At 39.3% G+C, this 15,969-nt stretch overlaps 1 protein-coding gene across 2 annotated transcripts in view; it reads right to left on the reverse strand.

Annotated features, from left to right (window-relative positions):
- The window catches only part of DIDO1 (death inducer-obliterator 1), a 46,975-nt gene that overhangs the window by 18,963 nt on the left and 12,043 nt on the right, over positions 1-15,969 (reverse strand). For both annotated transcript variants that reach the window (XM_088529232.1, XM_088529241.1), the window contains 5 exons: positions 15,122-15,232; positions 13,865-14,756; positions 13,251-13,569; positions 10,484-10,696; positions 9,594-9,819 (listed from right to left, as the gene is read on the reverse strand). In XM_088529232.1, the coding sequence (XP_088385358.1) occupies positions 9,594-9,819; positions 10,484-10,696; positions 13,251-13,569; positions 13,865-14,756; positions 15,122-15,232 (1,761 nt within the window). The remainder of the gene's footprint in view (positions 1-9,593; positions 9,820-10,483; positions 10,697-13,250; positions 13,570-13,864; positions 14,757-15,121; positions 15,233-15,969) is intronic.

The following is a 15,969-nucleotide window of genomic DNA, read 5'->3' on the forward strand; positions in this document are numbered from 1 at the left end:
TAAAAAGACAGCTCCAGACCATTAGTTTATCCAGCCCAATAGGTACAGTCTCACCACAGAAGATAGATCGCTCCAGAAGGCAGCACTTGGTGTTTCTATTCCAGCACTTTGACACACAGGTACAGTGCCTCTTGCTTGATGTTAGGACAGTAAAAAAGGTACAAAGAAAGGCCATTTTCCCCATTCTGTCCTGTGCAGTGCTTAGGAGGAGGACACCAAAAGGATTCTTACACAGTGGAGAGAAGAACGGGCCGGAGAGACGGAGAGGTACAGCAGGGGCTAAAGTGTCACCTCATTTCCAGAGTGAGACACAGACGAATCCTCAGGCAGAAAAACCTACATTCCTTTTAATTCCCTAACAGCATTACTAGAGCACACCCACCACAGACTTAACTATGACCTCTGCCACTGTCAAATGGGTACGGAACACTTCCCTTAAGGAAATTCCCATTTACAGCCAAGCCAAGTAACACAACATGCAGAAAAGAATGAAATTCTGTAAGAGGAATACAATATAACTGTGCATTATCTACTGTGTTACAGCATGAGCTTTTGGGATGCTTGTTAGCAAAGTTGATACTTCACTTCCATGGCTCTCAACACTAATGTTTCAGTATTGTAGCATGGTCCTTGAGGCCCATTCGAGGCTGGTTTTCACAGTACAGCACTGTCTGCTGTTGTGTGAAGTGCTTCAAGGACACACTCACACCATCGAGCCTCACCTACCCAGGGAGGTTGGGTTTTGCACCACCAATGTAGTAATTATCAGAAGGAAACTTTGTTCTTCCTAGGAACTCCCAAAAATATTTCTAAAGAGCACACAACCCTACCCTAGTTCTCACTTCTTCCCTCCCATGTCATCTTCCCTACTTTGGAACAGTAACTCCAGAAAAATATCCTCCCCTCCTTCCCCAAACACCATATAGAATTGTCTCAATTTAAATTATCTTATTTGTGATGAGTTATTTTGCTGGTGATATTATCTAGCCATTGCAGTTTTTAACCACCCAATTAAAAAGTCTGCTAGTCCTGTTGCTGTGCTTAAAATTTTCTGAAATATAGTCCTGTAAGCTCTTGAATTTCTTGCTCCAGTTAATGCTGAAAGTTTTAAAATGTACTGTAGATAATCTGTATGCAGTTGTGTGTGATATCTGTTTTGCAATGATGAGTTTGTCGGCCATGATTCTTTTCAAAACATCTTTTGAACGAGAAATACCAAAACTGACCGTTCAGAATACTATTAAAGATTAAGAAAAATATCTTGCAATCATGCAAGTTGGTTGTTACATACTAACAACTCAGGTTTTTAACCACAGAAATAAGAAAGTTAAAGTCTATGAATAGTCTTAAGCTACTGCCTCTGGTATCTAATACTCCCTAAGTTTCCAAGTGTTCCCCTATCCCATCTACAACTTCTGCAGATTTTTTTCCAGGCTAAGAACCCCTTAAGGAGGTGTGTAGGTTGACGGGCACATCTTGTTTCGCTTGCACAGCACTTCTTACACTGCGAGCATTTACCTAACTGAGTGTGGCACCACTCGCCTAACGCGTCAGGACATCTGACCTCTCAGGTTGGTGAACATTCACAAGACTGACATGTGAAAACTGCTGAGCCAGGTAGGTATATTCTAACAGATAGTTGGAGTCTCTCCCTTGACCGAACAGAGCGTTTCAGCTAGTCAGTATTCAGAAATTAGAACAGTAATTTTAGTAAAATTCTACAATATAAATAATAAAACTTAAGTATTGGCATATAGCAGCTAGTGATCTACCTTTTAAAGTGGCTTACACTACTCTTAAAAGGATTTGGTGTCTTTTAACCCACAGATATCAAAATTAGCAGTAACAAATTAACTACACTAGTGTAGCACTACTGTTTTTTTTTAGAAGAGTAAAGATAAGGGTTAGAAAGTATCCTCCAAAAGCCTGCCTGAGGGCTTGTCAGAGCTCAGCAGTCGTGTTCTTTGAAGAGAGCACTGCCCTGAAGCCCTGCAGGCCCCGATATGAATGCAGAGGTGTGAAGGGACCGACGGCGGCAGCGATTAGTTTGAAATCGCAAGAGATCACCAGCACTTTGCGTGCGGCGCAGCGCGGGCTGGATCCCGTGCTGCGCAGTTCCGTGGGGTCCTGCTGCTCCTTCTTGCTTGGACGCAGGTAGCTGTGCACCAGCTTCTCCGTGCGCCGCTTCAGCGTGCTGCAGCTCTCCAGCCTGAGCGTTACAGAAGGTGAGGGCAGCCCATTTCCACATGTACCACAGTTTAAAAGGACCATCGTTTTGCTTGAAGAAATACCGCACTGTGTTCACCTATAGTGAGAGTTTACCAACAGTTCTCTTTGCAAAACTGTTTAAGCAAAGGATGGGCAGGAGGCCTTGGCTAAACGCAAACGGGCTGTTTTTGTAACAGCTTCCCGTGCCGCTCAACCTCAGGAGGTCCCATACGGACTTGCACGACGCAGCTCCGGATCGACCACTTTCTGCACGATGATCAGCGATAGGAATAATTAACACTTAAACTAACCCTCCCACCCCAATGCGGAGGCCGCCGGAGAACTTTTGGCCAGGTTCTGTAAAAGTGAACCCGTTCAATGCATCCTTGACGCAAAAAGATAACCAAAACCACGGGTGAGCCGGTGCTGCAGACGCCAGGTACAAAGCGCTCCGCAATGGGCAGTTACTTACCACTTCAGAGCAGCTCCTCAAGAGTCGCCCTTGCACAGCCACCGTGCTGGGACGCCAGCCTGACATCTCGGGGCCTCAGAAACTTGTCCGAGCGCCAAGCGCGTCAGGTGCCACCGAGCACCCTCTGGTGGCACCGAGCACGCAGTGCCCGCGGCTGGGAGCGTGAGGTGGAGCTCGGAACCGCTTCCACTCCGGGGCAGGCGGTTGCTGCTTTCCTCAAGCCTGTTTTTGCCGGCCTTTTTGCCATTTCTCACAAAGATAACTCAGCATTAGTCCTAAATCATTTAAGAACGCCGAACTCATTTTGGAGAGGTTTCAATGTTAGTTCTTACTGTTAATTGTCTATGCAACAGCTTGGAGGTCCGGGTCAGTTTCTGCTTTCAAGTCCAGATCAAATTTTATTATTAAACACTAGTGTTTGAGGTGTGCCTCCTGCCCTACTGCTCCCTTCGAACAGCTTCAACCCATTCTAATCTGCACTACAATAAGCAGCTCGTATTTAAGGTGCATTCCGTGTGCCAAGCCGTCACCAGGCACACAGAGAAAGTAAATCTGGCTTTAAAGTTAATTGATTTAAGAAACCCCGAGACAACGGCCTTTCCTGCAGGGGCGATTTGTCAAGCCACCACCGCGGCGATGCTCACACACCCTGTAGCGCGCACACCCGCAAAGCTTTTCCTGTTTTCAACTACATGACCCTATAGTGATTTCTCTTATCTGCATTAGGTGACTACGTCTTCAGCGACTGTTCCCCTCCTGAGGGAAACAGTGGCAGTGTCCACCGTAACAAAACAGGCTCCTTATTTTTCAGAAGCACTTCGGGATTGGTATCATCGCTCCATGCAGGGACAGGCCATCTTCAGCTTCCCAGGTCAGCACAGATCGGCCACAGCAACCTGTCAGCACCAAGATCAGCAGCAAAACTTGACTCCCAAGGGCAAGAGTTCGCCTCAATAAAAACCCTTTTATGTGGGGACTAGCAGAGAATGACCTTTTTCACTGGCTATACAGGCAAGTGAGGAAGTTCAAAGAACTACAGTAATATTAGTAAAAGAAAGCAAAACAGCAAATAGAGGGTGGTGAGTCTTTTTTTTTTTTAATCAAACTTTCATCAATTTCAGTTTTGATGACAAGAAACAACCACCCTAAAAGTGATATCGCATTCCGAAGTTGTACCAGATTTCTCTCCCCCAATCCCTTCCCCTCCGAACGGCTCCTCAAACTCCAGGAAAATCCCCACCAGGATAAGGGCACCGGCTTTTTGTCGTCCAAGCGCCACACGGGTGCTAGGTGCTTGAGGGCAACACATGAAACGTGCTACGAGCGGGGACCAGCTTTCCTAACCCAAGACACACGGCAAGTATCTTCACGTGGCCGAGAGCCACAGGACACGTGTCACATACCTGTAGAGCAGAGAGGGGGAGCTCCAGCAGTTCCCAGGCAGGCGAGAATCGCTCCCCAGGGATCCCACTGCTCCTTTTAACGGGCTGGGTCCCAGGGGACGTGGGCTCCAGCAGCCACTACGGGTCTCAGTGCACAGCCAGGCTCCGGGTGACCCGGCAGCTCCTGTGCCAGCCCTGCTGTCCTCGCCAGCACTGGAGCTGCACTAGCCACACGCTCCTGCGCTGTGTTCTTCCCACAGGCAGGTCTCCAGCACGGATTTTTCAGGAGCTCTGGCGGATCGTCTTAGGTATTCTGACCATCATTTGGTCCTCAGCAGCCTTTTTGAAAACTCCTGATTACAAAGGGTTAAGTCTAGACCTAAATATACAGCAATAATTTGCCATAGATGAAGGCGAAAAATATATAGTTTCTTGTATTCCCCAGGTACTATCCAATGGTTAATGCCTTTAGTATAGGTCCACTTTGCAGACTACAGCATAAAGCAAAAATACCATCACTTTCAAGGAACTATTTCAGGCTTTAGTTACAACAGTATGGAACTCCGCACTGACTAGATTATCCTGCTGGGAAGCTAAATTACAGGTATCAGGTTCAGCTACGATCGATCTTTGCAGAGAAGTACATTCAAGAGTTAAACAATTCCCCAGGTTAACTATTTTTCTAGTAGTAAAGCTGAGCTTTATATCTAAGCTGAACCAGCATATCCATGCGTACACATTGTACGCAATCTAAGAGTCACAACTTAAGCTTGTAATAATCTTGCTTGAGGAGAAGCACTAACTAGGTGCTGGTTTGTGTGCAGAGAAGGCTTTATCTTTTCACAAGAGTATTTACAGCTTTAAACTTCCACTCTCATTCCTACTCTCATCTACATCCTAAGCCATAACTCACTCAGTCTTGAGTATGATTTATTTTTCTCCTGCACGAGAGTGGTATATTGCCTGTTTTTCCCTGCCTTGGTACTCTATTGCATCCATGCTCTATACATTATATAGCTATATCTATGTATCTTCTGTGTGAAATCACAGAACTACACAAATGACTAGGCTATAAACCATACGCTCCCTCAACAAAGTTTCCAAATGTTGTTAGGGGTGTGTAGGAACGGAGCAGCCCTGTAATGACATTAACATACAAGCAAACGCTCTTCGCTTTGTGAACAGGTCTTGAATGTAGAAAAGTTGAGCTGCGAGGGAAAAAACATGAAGAGAAAAGGAAAGGCGGTATCAAAAGTAAGTGTAAAGCCAAGGCTGGCGCGCGACAAGCCCGGTGCCTTCCTCGCCGCAGGGTGGCAGCAGGAAGCGGCCGCAGGTCACAGCTCGAGTTCTCATCCCCTTAGGATAAACCCTTCCCCTTTGAAGTCCCCCTCAGTAGCAATTTCTGTGAAATGCTACCACCATAGTTGGTATTATCATGAAAGGCTACAAACTCTTATAGCTATCTACAGCTAAGCAAATAAAAGTGTGTTGATTCTGTATCAGCACAAACTTGCTTTTAACTCATGAAGTTCTACCGCCAAAACAGTAGCAAGAAGTCTATGTAGTGTGTTTTTTCTATCCTACAAAGCCTCTTCACTATCTGCATTTAGTTGCATTAATAAATGCAAGTATTCGTGATCTTTAAGTATACTCCATGTCCCTGTGTCTTGCAGGCTTAAACACCTGAATACTGCAAACTTTCATCTTCTTCCCCCCCTTTGGGCTTATCTTCTTATTTGCTCCTGACTTCTACTTGGCAATTAAAATTTGCAAAAATAGGGAGAAGGAGGAGGAAAATAACAAAACCCACTCCACACCTGTCATTCTTCTAGCAGTCAGAAAACCTGTACTGAAGTTCTTCAGACACATATATGCTGACACTGCTGATAAGCCTTGGTCCCAGCAGGCAGTCCAACCACAGCTGGGATTTTTACAAGGGGAGAAAAAGAGGTCTGAAGTGTTCCTTCACCCAGATAAAGAGGTTTTCTTTGATACAGCAGTTTTTTTCAAACTGATAGTGAAGCAATGCAACTGGTTTTCCTGTGAAATGGCAAGCAATCATGCTAACTCTACAGGCACAACAATGTTTTGTGGTTTTTTTTTCTTTTTTTAAGAAAAGAATGACATATTTATCTGAGTATCCTACTTTGGGTACTTACTAGTCACCACTAATGAGACTTGCTGTTCATTAGTGGCATTTTCATTCAGTATCTGGTTGTATCAAATCTGCTCTGCACTATTTTCAGATAGTTAGCTAATTACAAATTACTGTAAAAAAAATCTCTGGTGAAAATGTATCGAGTGAATTTACAAAGCAGAAGAGAGGCAGAAGCTCTCTGGGGTGGCACTGACACTAAAAACATATATTGTTTCTTCATGGAAGATTTATTTCTATTTTAATACTTAAAAATGCAATGCATGATATTAATTCGTATTAAAAAGTCATAAAGGCTCTCACTAGAGTCAAAAAAGCACTTGATATGAACTGTCTTTCTGGTTCCTTATTTCTAAGGTCAAGTATTTTGAAGGGTAAGATTTCAATATTTTGGATTCATATGGAATGGAAATGCTTTACGAGTCGTTTTGTGTTCCCCTCACACAGCTAAGAGATACTTTTGGATTAATGAGTCAGTCTATTTTGATTTGTTACCAAATTTACAACTCCTTAGCCAGGGGCCTAAGTACTGAGGATTAACACTGCCTCAGTATGACAAATTCAAGCCTTACGTCACACCTTGAATCTCTGAACACCCAACACTATCAGTTCCTAAACCTCAACAATCCATACCTGAAAGGGTAACTTTTGAAATTCTATACTGAATTTGAGCATTGCAGACTAAATGAGTACCACTTTTCCTAATCAAATTTGAAGCCACATCTTGGAAAGATAGAATACAATGTATGCTTAATTTGAACTATGAGGTTCAAATACTGGCTATAGTATTTTTGCTTAGTAGTCACTTATCAACATATGCTCAAGATATGTCCACTCTTAATAATTAAACCATTAAAAGCAATAAATAGGATCTTTTCCATTGGGAACATCAAGGTGTTAGTGTAAACCAATAACCAGGCTTCAGGTTTTAGTGTACGAAACTTCTTCGGGTAGGGTCATTAACTTTATGCCTCTGCCCTTAATTCCTAAAGGGCCTCGTGTGCACTTAGCCACATAAACAAGGATTTGCAGGACATGGTGGTAAGCAGTGTAGAACACAGGTGGTATTTTACAAATATTAAATATGGAAGGATCCTGTTCTTAACTCCCTCAAGCAGAACTTTAGCCCACATACATGACACTTGGAAATCTGAACTAATCGCCTTAAATGCCTCTTATGATCCATGATCAGAAATGGGCATTACTAAAGAGCTATCACCTCATTCTGAAGTGAGTATCTAAACCAGATTGCATTTTGTCTGTTCAAGGTGTTTCTTCTCTGCAGACTAGTTCAGATTTACAGCTCTAACTTAGATCTCTGAAGTCAGAAGACTCACCAATTTTCACAATGCCACGTGTCTGTATTTTGGATATAAAAAAATCTAAATAAAGTTTTGTAGAACACTCTAAAGAAGATGCAATAGCAGCTTCTGCGAAAGATTACAGATCAAAATCATCCAGCCAAAAGCAGGACTACATTTTTTCACAAATAAACAAGCCATTTACCTCATAATTTAGTAACAGCACGGAGCCCCCACAGATTAGTAGAACTTACCTTAATAACAGCAATCTGAAGTTCTTCCTCTCATTTCATATGAGAATTCTTCATCACACAAACTAGGCTGTTTCATATTCATTACTATAGTCCAGTTACACAGACATTTCTCACCAACTACTTCAATTAAAGGAATCTAATTTTCTACAGTAATTGATAGTCTGCTTGACCTCCAGTGATGTACTATTTAAAAAGCAGTTACATGTGCCTAAAACAAAAATCACTCCTCTAAAGCTGTATTTTGGTCTCTTAGAAAAAAAACAAGCTATGTTAATTATGAGAGTTTAAGGGTATAGTTAAGACATGTATATAGAGCTACACTGAGATTAAAAAATGGGATAAAAGTTTGACATGCCAAGTAAGGACTCATAATTTCATCTGGGGCTTTTAACTTTTAGGTTTAACATGCTAGGATTTTCTGATTAAAAGCTACACTAAAAGAGGTTTAAAATGAAGGTTTATAAAAATTAACTGTTTTAAACGTTCACTATAAAGGGCAAAGGACCTTAATCAATATAACAAGAATAAACATATACTAAGGCTATAGATCTAGAAGTCTCAGTAGAATATACAGGGAATGCTTAAGCTTAACTGATAATTATCACATGGAAAAACACAAATAAAATGCTTAGTATGTCTAATATGCACTACAATAAACTGAGCAATTTAAGGTAGTTTGTGCTCAACATTTAAAAATTATACTATTCAAAAAATTTAATCCCCCAATTAAATCTATATTGTTATAGATTTATATATCAGTAACTTTATATATAACGTGTTTAATAACTAGGTGCATTTCTGAAAATAAAGTGAAAAACTGGCCTATATGTGGTGGAAAAAGCTGGGAGAACTGAACTTCTGAGTTCACAACACTTCAAGTGAGAAAACATTAGAAACTAGGTCATGTGTATTGTACATGTGAAAAGTAAAATTTCAATTGAAGTTCCATCACTGCACTATAAAACTACTGAGCTGGTGTCAATGAAAAACAGTCATTAGTAGGAAGGTTTGTTCAGACTACAAAGCAGTATTTACTTACCTTTATATGAGTTACAAGGATGCTATTCAAAACCTGCAAAAATATGCAAGGCAATATTTCTGCCTAATATCCACTTAAGATGTGTCCTTCTTTGTGTGGATAATGTGTGAAGTATGAACATATATAAAGAAAAAAAAAAAAGGCACTGCCTCCCCCAGACTTTAAAGTAAAGAATGGTCCTTAAATTATCCCATGTAAGGAAGAAAAGCAGCAGAAAGAAGAACTTGATACACTTGACAGTTAAAAGCCGTTTGTAGAAGTGTAAAGTATTGTTGGATACCACACTGAAGATTTCCTTCTCAGCACTAGCAATGAAAATGCAAGGCCTGAGAGGCAGGTGCCAAATCTAAATTACAAAAATACAATTCAGATTAGTACAATCAATTGCTGATACAAGGCGCACACTGTGCGACCTTTTTGTTAAAGGTAACACAAGTGTATCGATACTCACCTTTGCTAAATCAGTAACAGTTATTGCCTTTGTAGGAAAAAAATTAAAGCTTAAATCAGGAAGTTTGCATCCACAAATCAGCTGGGTAGATTCACAGGCTCTAATTAAATCTTACAACTATCATGTGAAACAAATAAAACTTCTAAAAGCGTCTCCCATTTGCGTGTATCTGTATGTATGAATCTTTGAAGGTGGAGATAGGAAGCTTGGTGCCATTTAAGGAAAAAAAAAACCCAAACCCTAAACTCCCTAGTCTTGCAGAGCCAAGAATGGATGGGTATTCAAAGAAAATGTAAATGATTATTCAGGAATATCCCTATGCGATACATACATTTGAACAACAGTGAAGATGAAATGGCAGCAGTCTTTTCTGGCTTTACTGCATTGTAATTATGATCGCTTGCCCAGGATGGTGTGCAGTTTTCTGATGCTGGCTCTTTAGCAATAGGTTGAGTGTTTGCCTCAGTCTTGACAGGTGTCAAAATAGTCTTCTTGACGGTCCCCTCCTTTTTCTCAGGAAGTTGTCTCTTCGGGATCAAGAGAGGCTTAGTACTTGCCTGCATAGTTAAAAGAAGCTTAATTAATAATACTCATTATAAACATCGTATTTTTACAGATACAGTTAGGCATATGTAAATAAGTTTATTTTACAGTAAGGTAATATAGAAATACTTGAAATTATGTAATTGCTAATCCAAGTCTTTAAAGCTCAAATAATACATTGCAACTTCATAATGACAGCATAGTAAGGAAATCCTCTCAAAAGTAGTGTATTTATCAGGGTTTTTTGTTTGTTTGAAAAACTGACTATTTTACATCTGTTTCAAAAGGGGAAGCTGAAGAACAAAAGGGTGTTATTTTTTATTTAGTTGCAATCTTTTTGCTTCCCCAAACACATATATTATGCAAGAATGTATTAGTTCACAATAATTTCAAATTATGACCAAATTTTTTTTTCTGATATGCAGAGAATCCTTTCAGAAGCCCATCTGTATTTAGGAGCAACTAAAAAAAATTTTTGAAATGACATGACACAAAGTGACATAAAAAAAGGAAAATATTTTATAGTCAGAAAAAGTAAGTACATTCAAAATATGAAAAAAACCACCCACATATTTGGATGCAGAATTTTGCCATTTTGTTTCCGTCTCTGAAACAAGCCCCTGTGCTTCAGGATAACTGTTTCCGTAAAACTGCTCAGAATTAAGAGCACAGGCTTACCTGTGGTTGAGATTTTGGCACAGCAGGTTTTTCAGATTTGGGTTTGATCTTCTCTTTAAGTTTTGGTTTTGCATCTTTGCCCGCACTTAGAAATTTCATAGTGGCTGCAGCATGTTTGAGAATGCAGTCATTGCTGCAGTACACAGAATCAGGCTGAGCCACATTATAGCAGCCAGGACCAATGCACTTTGATGCACCAGGAGCTTCAGTTACCTAAAGATGGAAGTAGAGCGGGTTCAAACTTCAAATAGAAGACAAAAAACTGCATCTCTACAGTAAGCAGCTTTTAGATATCATATGGGCAGACTACAGCTGTGATTGACATGAGCCATTGCTAGTTTTAAAACAATTTTCAATCTTGAGATGCCAGAAATAGCTACTAAACAACCCATACAAGTTTAAGGATTTCAGTCTTACCACACAAAGACAAAATGTTTTTAGAGCACCTTTGTACTGTAAAATGGATGGCTTGCTGGCAGTGAATTAAAGGAGGTTAGTTTCCTAAACTTTTAGCGCATATAAGCACACAGGTGCTTTCTTCTGGTCCTCTGCACCATGTGAGAGAGGACTCCAGAATAGTGCAGAACCGGTTTCTCAAGAACAAGGTTTCTAAAAATTATTTTGCTCACATATCAGCACCACCAGCTGTCCCTAGCCACATGAGCATGCAGAAGGAAGCAGGCAGCTCTTCAGGTGTTTAGATAATTCTCACTCTAGAGGTTCACCAGTTTTAGAAGACTTCAACTTGCATGAACTCAACCATTCTTAGACAATTTTGCCCTAGCCTAATATTTCCTATAGGTTGAGCAAGAAGTTCACACATGCAATCCATTGTTTTCTTCTTCTTCACTTCTCAGTTTGAAGTATTTTACACAAAACATTTCCCCTTCAATGTTAAAATTAAGTGTTAGTGCAAAGATAAGAAATACTGGAAGTTCTTTAGGCTACAACATATCATGTCTAGGCACTATGTCATTAATCTTACTTGTTCCTTCTTTTCGATTATTCATAAAAATGTTGTATAGAACGAAGCTAATTCCCCAAACCTGTGTCTTTAGACAGGTTTTTTTCCTATCAGTGAATTGCAATTTGTGATTACCAAAAGTAACAGCTTTTCCAGCAGTATTTCCATAAAAAGAAGTTATTCACATAGGGTTTTTATTTTTTTCTTCGATCAAAAGTCAGTAAGACTGTATTAGGTGCTGTAATCTGATGAAACTGGTGCTTTTGTGGTGGATTTCCCCAAAAAAATAAAGATCATGCTTTAGAATATGTTTTTAATGACGTATACATGTTAACTGCGAAATGCAAGGGAAAAAAACCCATTCCATAGGAAGCACCTCATACCTCAGGCAGTAAAACTGTCATTTTTAATTACGGGCAATTACTCAAGCTGATGACAAAACTTTTCACAGTTGATGTTTGTAGTTATACAATCCTAGAAACTTTGACCACAGACCAAAACTGCTGCAGTAGATGCTGCACTGACAGCAACAAGGACTTCTCTTAAAGTGCTCTGAACACTGGTGTAAGAGAACACCCTGACAGGGAATTTAAGTGATAATCTGAGTAATCAGACCATTCAACCAGCTTAAGCTCTATCAGCATATCAGCATGCTAAATACCAATGATCTTTTTGCCCAGAAGACGTGGTTATGCACAGACTAAGAGGTGCTTGCTTAAATAAGCAGTAGAGGGATCCTTTCCAAAATGTGAGACAGCATGGAATAAAACACAGACTTCATGGTTCAGCTCTCTCCAAAATTAATGTCAACTTCAGACACAAGGAGAGTTGTTCTATAATTTTACTACCAAATGCTAAAAGATTCATTTAAAATGCAAGTAATTCTCTTTTAAAAGGTGATGAAATAATTGAGGATAATTATATGTTTTTCTTTTACTAAAGGAAAGATGCCCACCACATTCAAGTAACATGTCAACATGTTAACATCAGAGAGGACCTGGAGATATTCAGGGTCAGGACTTAAAATTAATACTAACACTGCAAGTGAAGTGCAGACCAAACTCAACAGAACAATTTGAGGTATCAAAAGTGTACACAGCAGTTACCTTTAAAACTAGATTTGACTTTTTTGAGATTTTTTTTTTATATACATTTAACTTAAATTATCCATGTATTAGCTCATTTAATGTCCTGATTTATATGGTCAGCACATTTACTTTGCTGACACTCCATGCCAGAATTGGCAGTAATTTGAAACAAACATTTTAATGTTACTGTTCACAAGGCGTTAATGTTACTGCTTCACCACTCTATATTTTAACAAGTTGAAGGAGCATCAGGACAAAAATCAGAACTTTGAAGAGGAGGAAGGACAAGAGGCTGCAACAATGGCTGGAACTAATTCCAGCATAGCGATTTGTCAGTGTTATGTAAAAAAATGTCACTGTCATTGAATGTGTCATTAAAAAAAAAAAAAAAAAAGGCACGAATAAACCAGTCCAGAATTCTAAGTATGTTATGCAAAGATTTCCAAAGTAATAAATATGCATGTAGTAGGACATTTCCTTACAATACATACAACCTGTAAACCCCTTATTTCAAAATGAAACTCTCAGTTTTAGCTAGTTACTATACTGAAAAAAATACAAATAAACTTCTGCTAGATTACAAGATTTAGTGGACTGTTAAATTGCATTTTTTTTTAGTTTTAATAAAGAAACCCAGGAGGTCTACAGACATAAGGAGATAATTTGCTCAAACATAATCAATATAAGTTGTAGGAAATTAAAAAAAAATACTTACAGGTTGAAATATCTTGAGTTTTTTCTTCCCACTGGGATTTGCAGCTTTTTCAATCCTACCCTTGATTCCTTGGTCCTCAGCAGACTTTTGTTCAACTGTTCCTATGCTTGTGAATTCTGTGCCATCCACATTTACTTGCCTTTCTTTAGCTTCCTGTTGCTCTGTTTCTGAAATAGTCTCATCCTGTCCCTGCAGAATGGTGCAGTTTGGACAAATATAGTCCTCACCATTCCTTTCCAAAAGCCGCCCTCGAGCCTCAGAAATACCCACACAGTCACCATGAAACCATTCCTCACATCTATCACAACAAATCATAAACCTGAAAAACACAAGGAGCAGTAAAACATTAGGAAATTAAAAACAATTAAGACTCACAGATACTTGAAGTAGCAGATCTTAAATACCATGTCAAGATACAAATACGCCTTTTTTAGTTCACTGTTCATTACTGTATTAATTTCTCTTCCTATCCCCTCCTTTTTAAACATTTATTGTAAAAAAAAATAAATAAATAAATTTAATAACTCAGACACATTCAGAAAGCAAACTTCAGCAGCTAGTTTGTTTTCCATCACAGAAAAAACATCGGGGTTTTAGTTGGAAGTTCTCCCCACCTGTTATTATGAGGCTGGCGACAAATACAGTAGAGAGCATTGGGGTCATAAATCTCAGACTCAGGCTTGTTTTTTGGGAGCTCTTCAGGTGCTGCAGTTGTGACCCCTTTTGCTCCAAGGGCAGGTTTTGTGTCTTCAGCCTGAAGATCTTCAGTGTGCTCCTCTGACACAACCACCTGACTTGCAACCTCAGGGCTGTCCGCAGTTTCAGGCTCTTGTTTGACAGGCAGTTCAGTCTTCACTTCTTCAGTCTGGTTATCAGCTGTTTCTGAAGAATCCTGTTCTGTATTTTTCTTCCTCAGACGGTTCTGTATTTCTTTTAATGTCAGCTGTGCAGGTTTTTGATCAACCTGTTTCTTCCTTAATCGATTCTGCAGTTCCTTCAGTGTTAACCCATCACTATCACTTCCGGAAGAATCATCATCGTCATCTTCCTCCTCTTCGTCGTCGTCCTCCTCCTCTTTTGTACGTCTTCTTTTAGAAGCTCTCTGATCCTTACAACTCCTAGTGCTACTCCGAGTTCCAGGTTTTATATCCGGAGCACTCTCTACACTCCCTTCCGAGGCAGTTTCAGCATCCGTAGCTGGACAGGATGCCGCTTCACTTGAATCTTCCAGAGCAGTAGGAACATTCCTCCTCCCTCTACGCCTTACTGTTGTTAGGAATTCTTCCACTCTTTCTGTTCGCTTTGGTTGCCGCCCACTGCGCCTGAGGTTTAAGCCCTGTTGTGGATGCTGTTCACTAGAGTCCATGTCAAGATCTCCTGTACCTTCTCGCTTAGCGATCGTAGTTCTTCGAAAACCCCAGGTTTTCCTGAACTCTTTACTCATAGGCTTGATAGTTTTTTGTTCCTCCTCATTACTTTGCTCACCTTTGTCATCCAAAACCGATGCTAAAAACAAGAGAATACTTGTTAAATCAGTATTGAGGGAAAATGATTTTCTTAAACTTCTGTTTTTGTTTTTTGTTTTGTTTTTTAAATACAGTATTATTTTCTTTGTGGCAATAAATAAATATATAACATATAGTGATGAGACAAGGATGTGCTACAGCAAAGTAATGCACAGTTCTCCCCCTCATTTTATGGCCCTGATAATAGGTAAAATGCTTTCCTTTAAATACAGGAGAAGCAATTAAGTATGTAATTGAATGCTATTCCAACATAATCCAGATACTAAAATTTCTTCTGTTAAAAAAACAAAACCACCCAGAAATTTAGACATAATTTCTGCTCAATTTAAAAGGAAGAAAACTTACCAGGGGAACTATTTTCCATGTTGTCAGTATTATTTTCAGATTCTAACGGCACAGGTTGTGAACCTACAACTTGTTCCATAGTTTGGACACCACTGTCCCCACCCTGAAACACTAAAGACAAACATAAGGTTCAAAGCTTAACATTCAACAAGATCCGTAGCCCAAACAAGTATTAAATATTCAGTTATGATCTCATTTATTGTAAACTAAGGAGTACAAAGAATAGTGATTTTCAAGCTACTAATAGTCATGGAAAAACAACATAAAGATCAATGAATGCCAACAAAGCACTAAGCAGAAATGTATGGCGGTGGGTATTATTCTGACATATTAATATTTTAAAAAAAATAATTTAATTTGTACTAGAAAAGGCTGTTTATGAACTGCAGCAGGATAATCATGAAGTAGAAACTATAGTAATTATTAAAGCTACTGCTGTTTAAATTATGCAGGACAGAATGGTAGAATAATGAGTCTTTTGATGCTCAGCAAAATGTCAAAAAAAATCAAACAAAAAGTAGTCTTTCACCAACAGCAATATATCTTCAAACTTCTCAGATCTTCTGGTAAGTTTTACTGGTTATAAGTAATAATACAAAACAGAATAAAATCAAAACTTCTGCAATCGTGTCTCTAAAGAAAATTTTGTTTAAAAGTCTCTATTGAATGGAACCAGAGAAAGGCTGCTCCTTGATATGGTTATTTACAAAGAGGTTCTCAGCCCACTTGATTTATTAAAAACAACATATAGAAAAGGATTAATCTAAAAACTTAAATCTAAACTCTAAAATCTAAAACTATCATGAATAGAGCTATAGAAAACACAAACAACAAAAAGAAATAAAAAG

Source organism: Tinamus guttatus, unplaced genomic scaffold, assembly GCF_059628265.1.
Source record: "Tinamus guttatus ecotype Peru unplaced genomic scaffold, ASM5962826v1 Tinamus_guttatus_pri_ptg000027l, whole genome shotgun sequence".
In the NCBI taxonomy this organism is placed as follows: Eukaryota; Metazoa; Chordata; class Aves; order Tinamiformes; family Tinamidae; genus Tinamus; species Tinamus guttatus.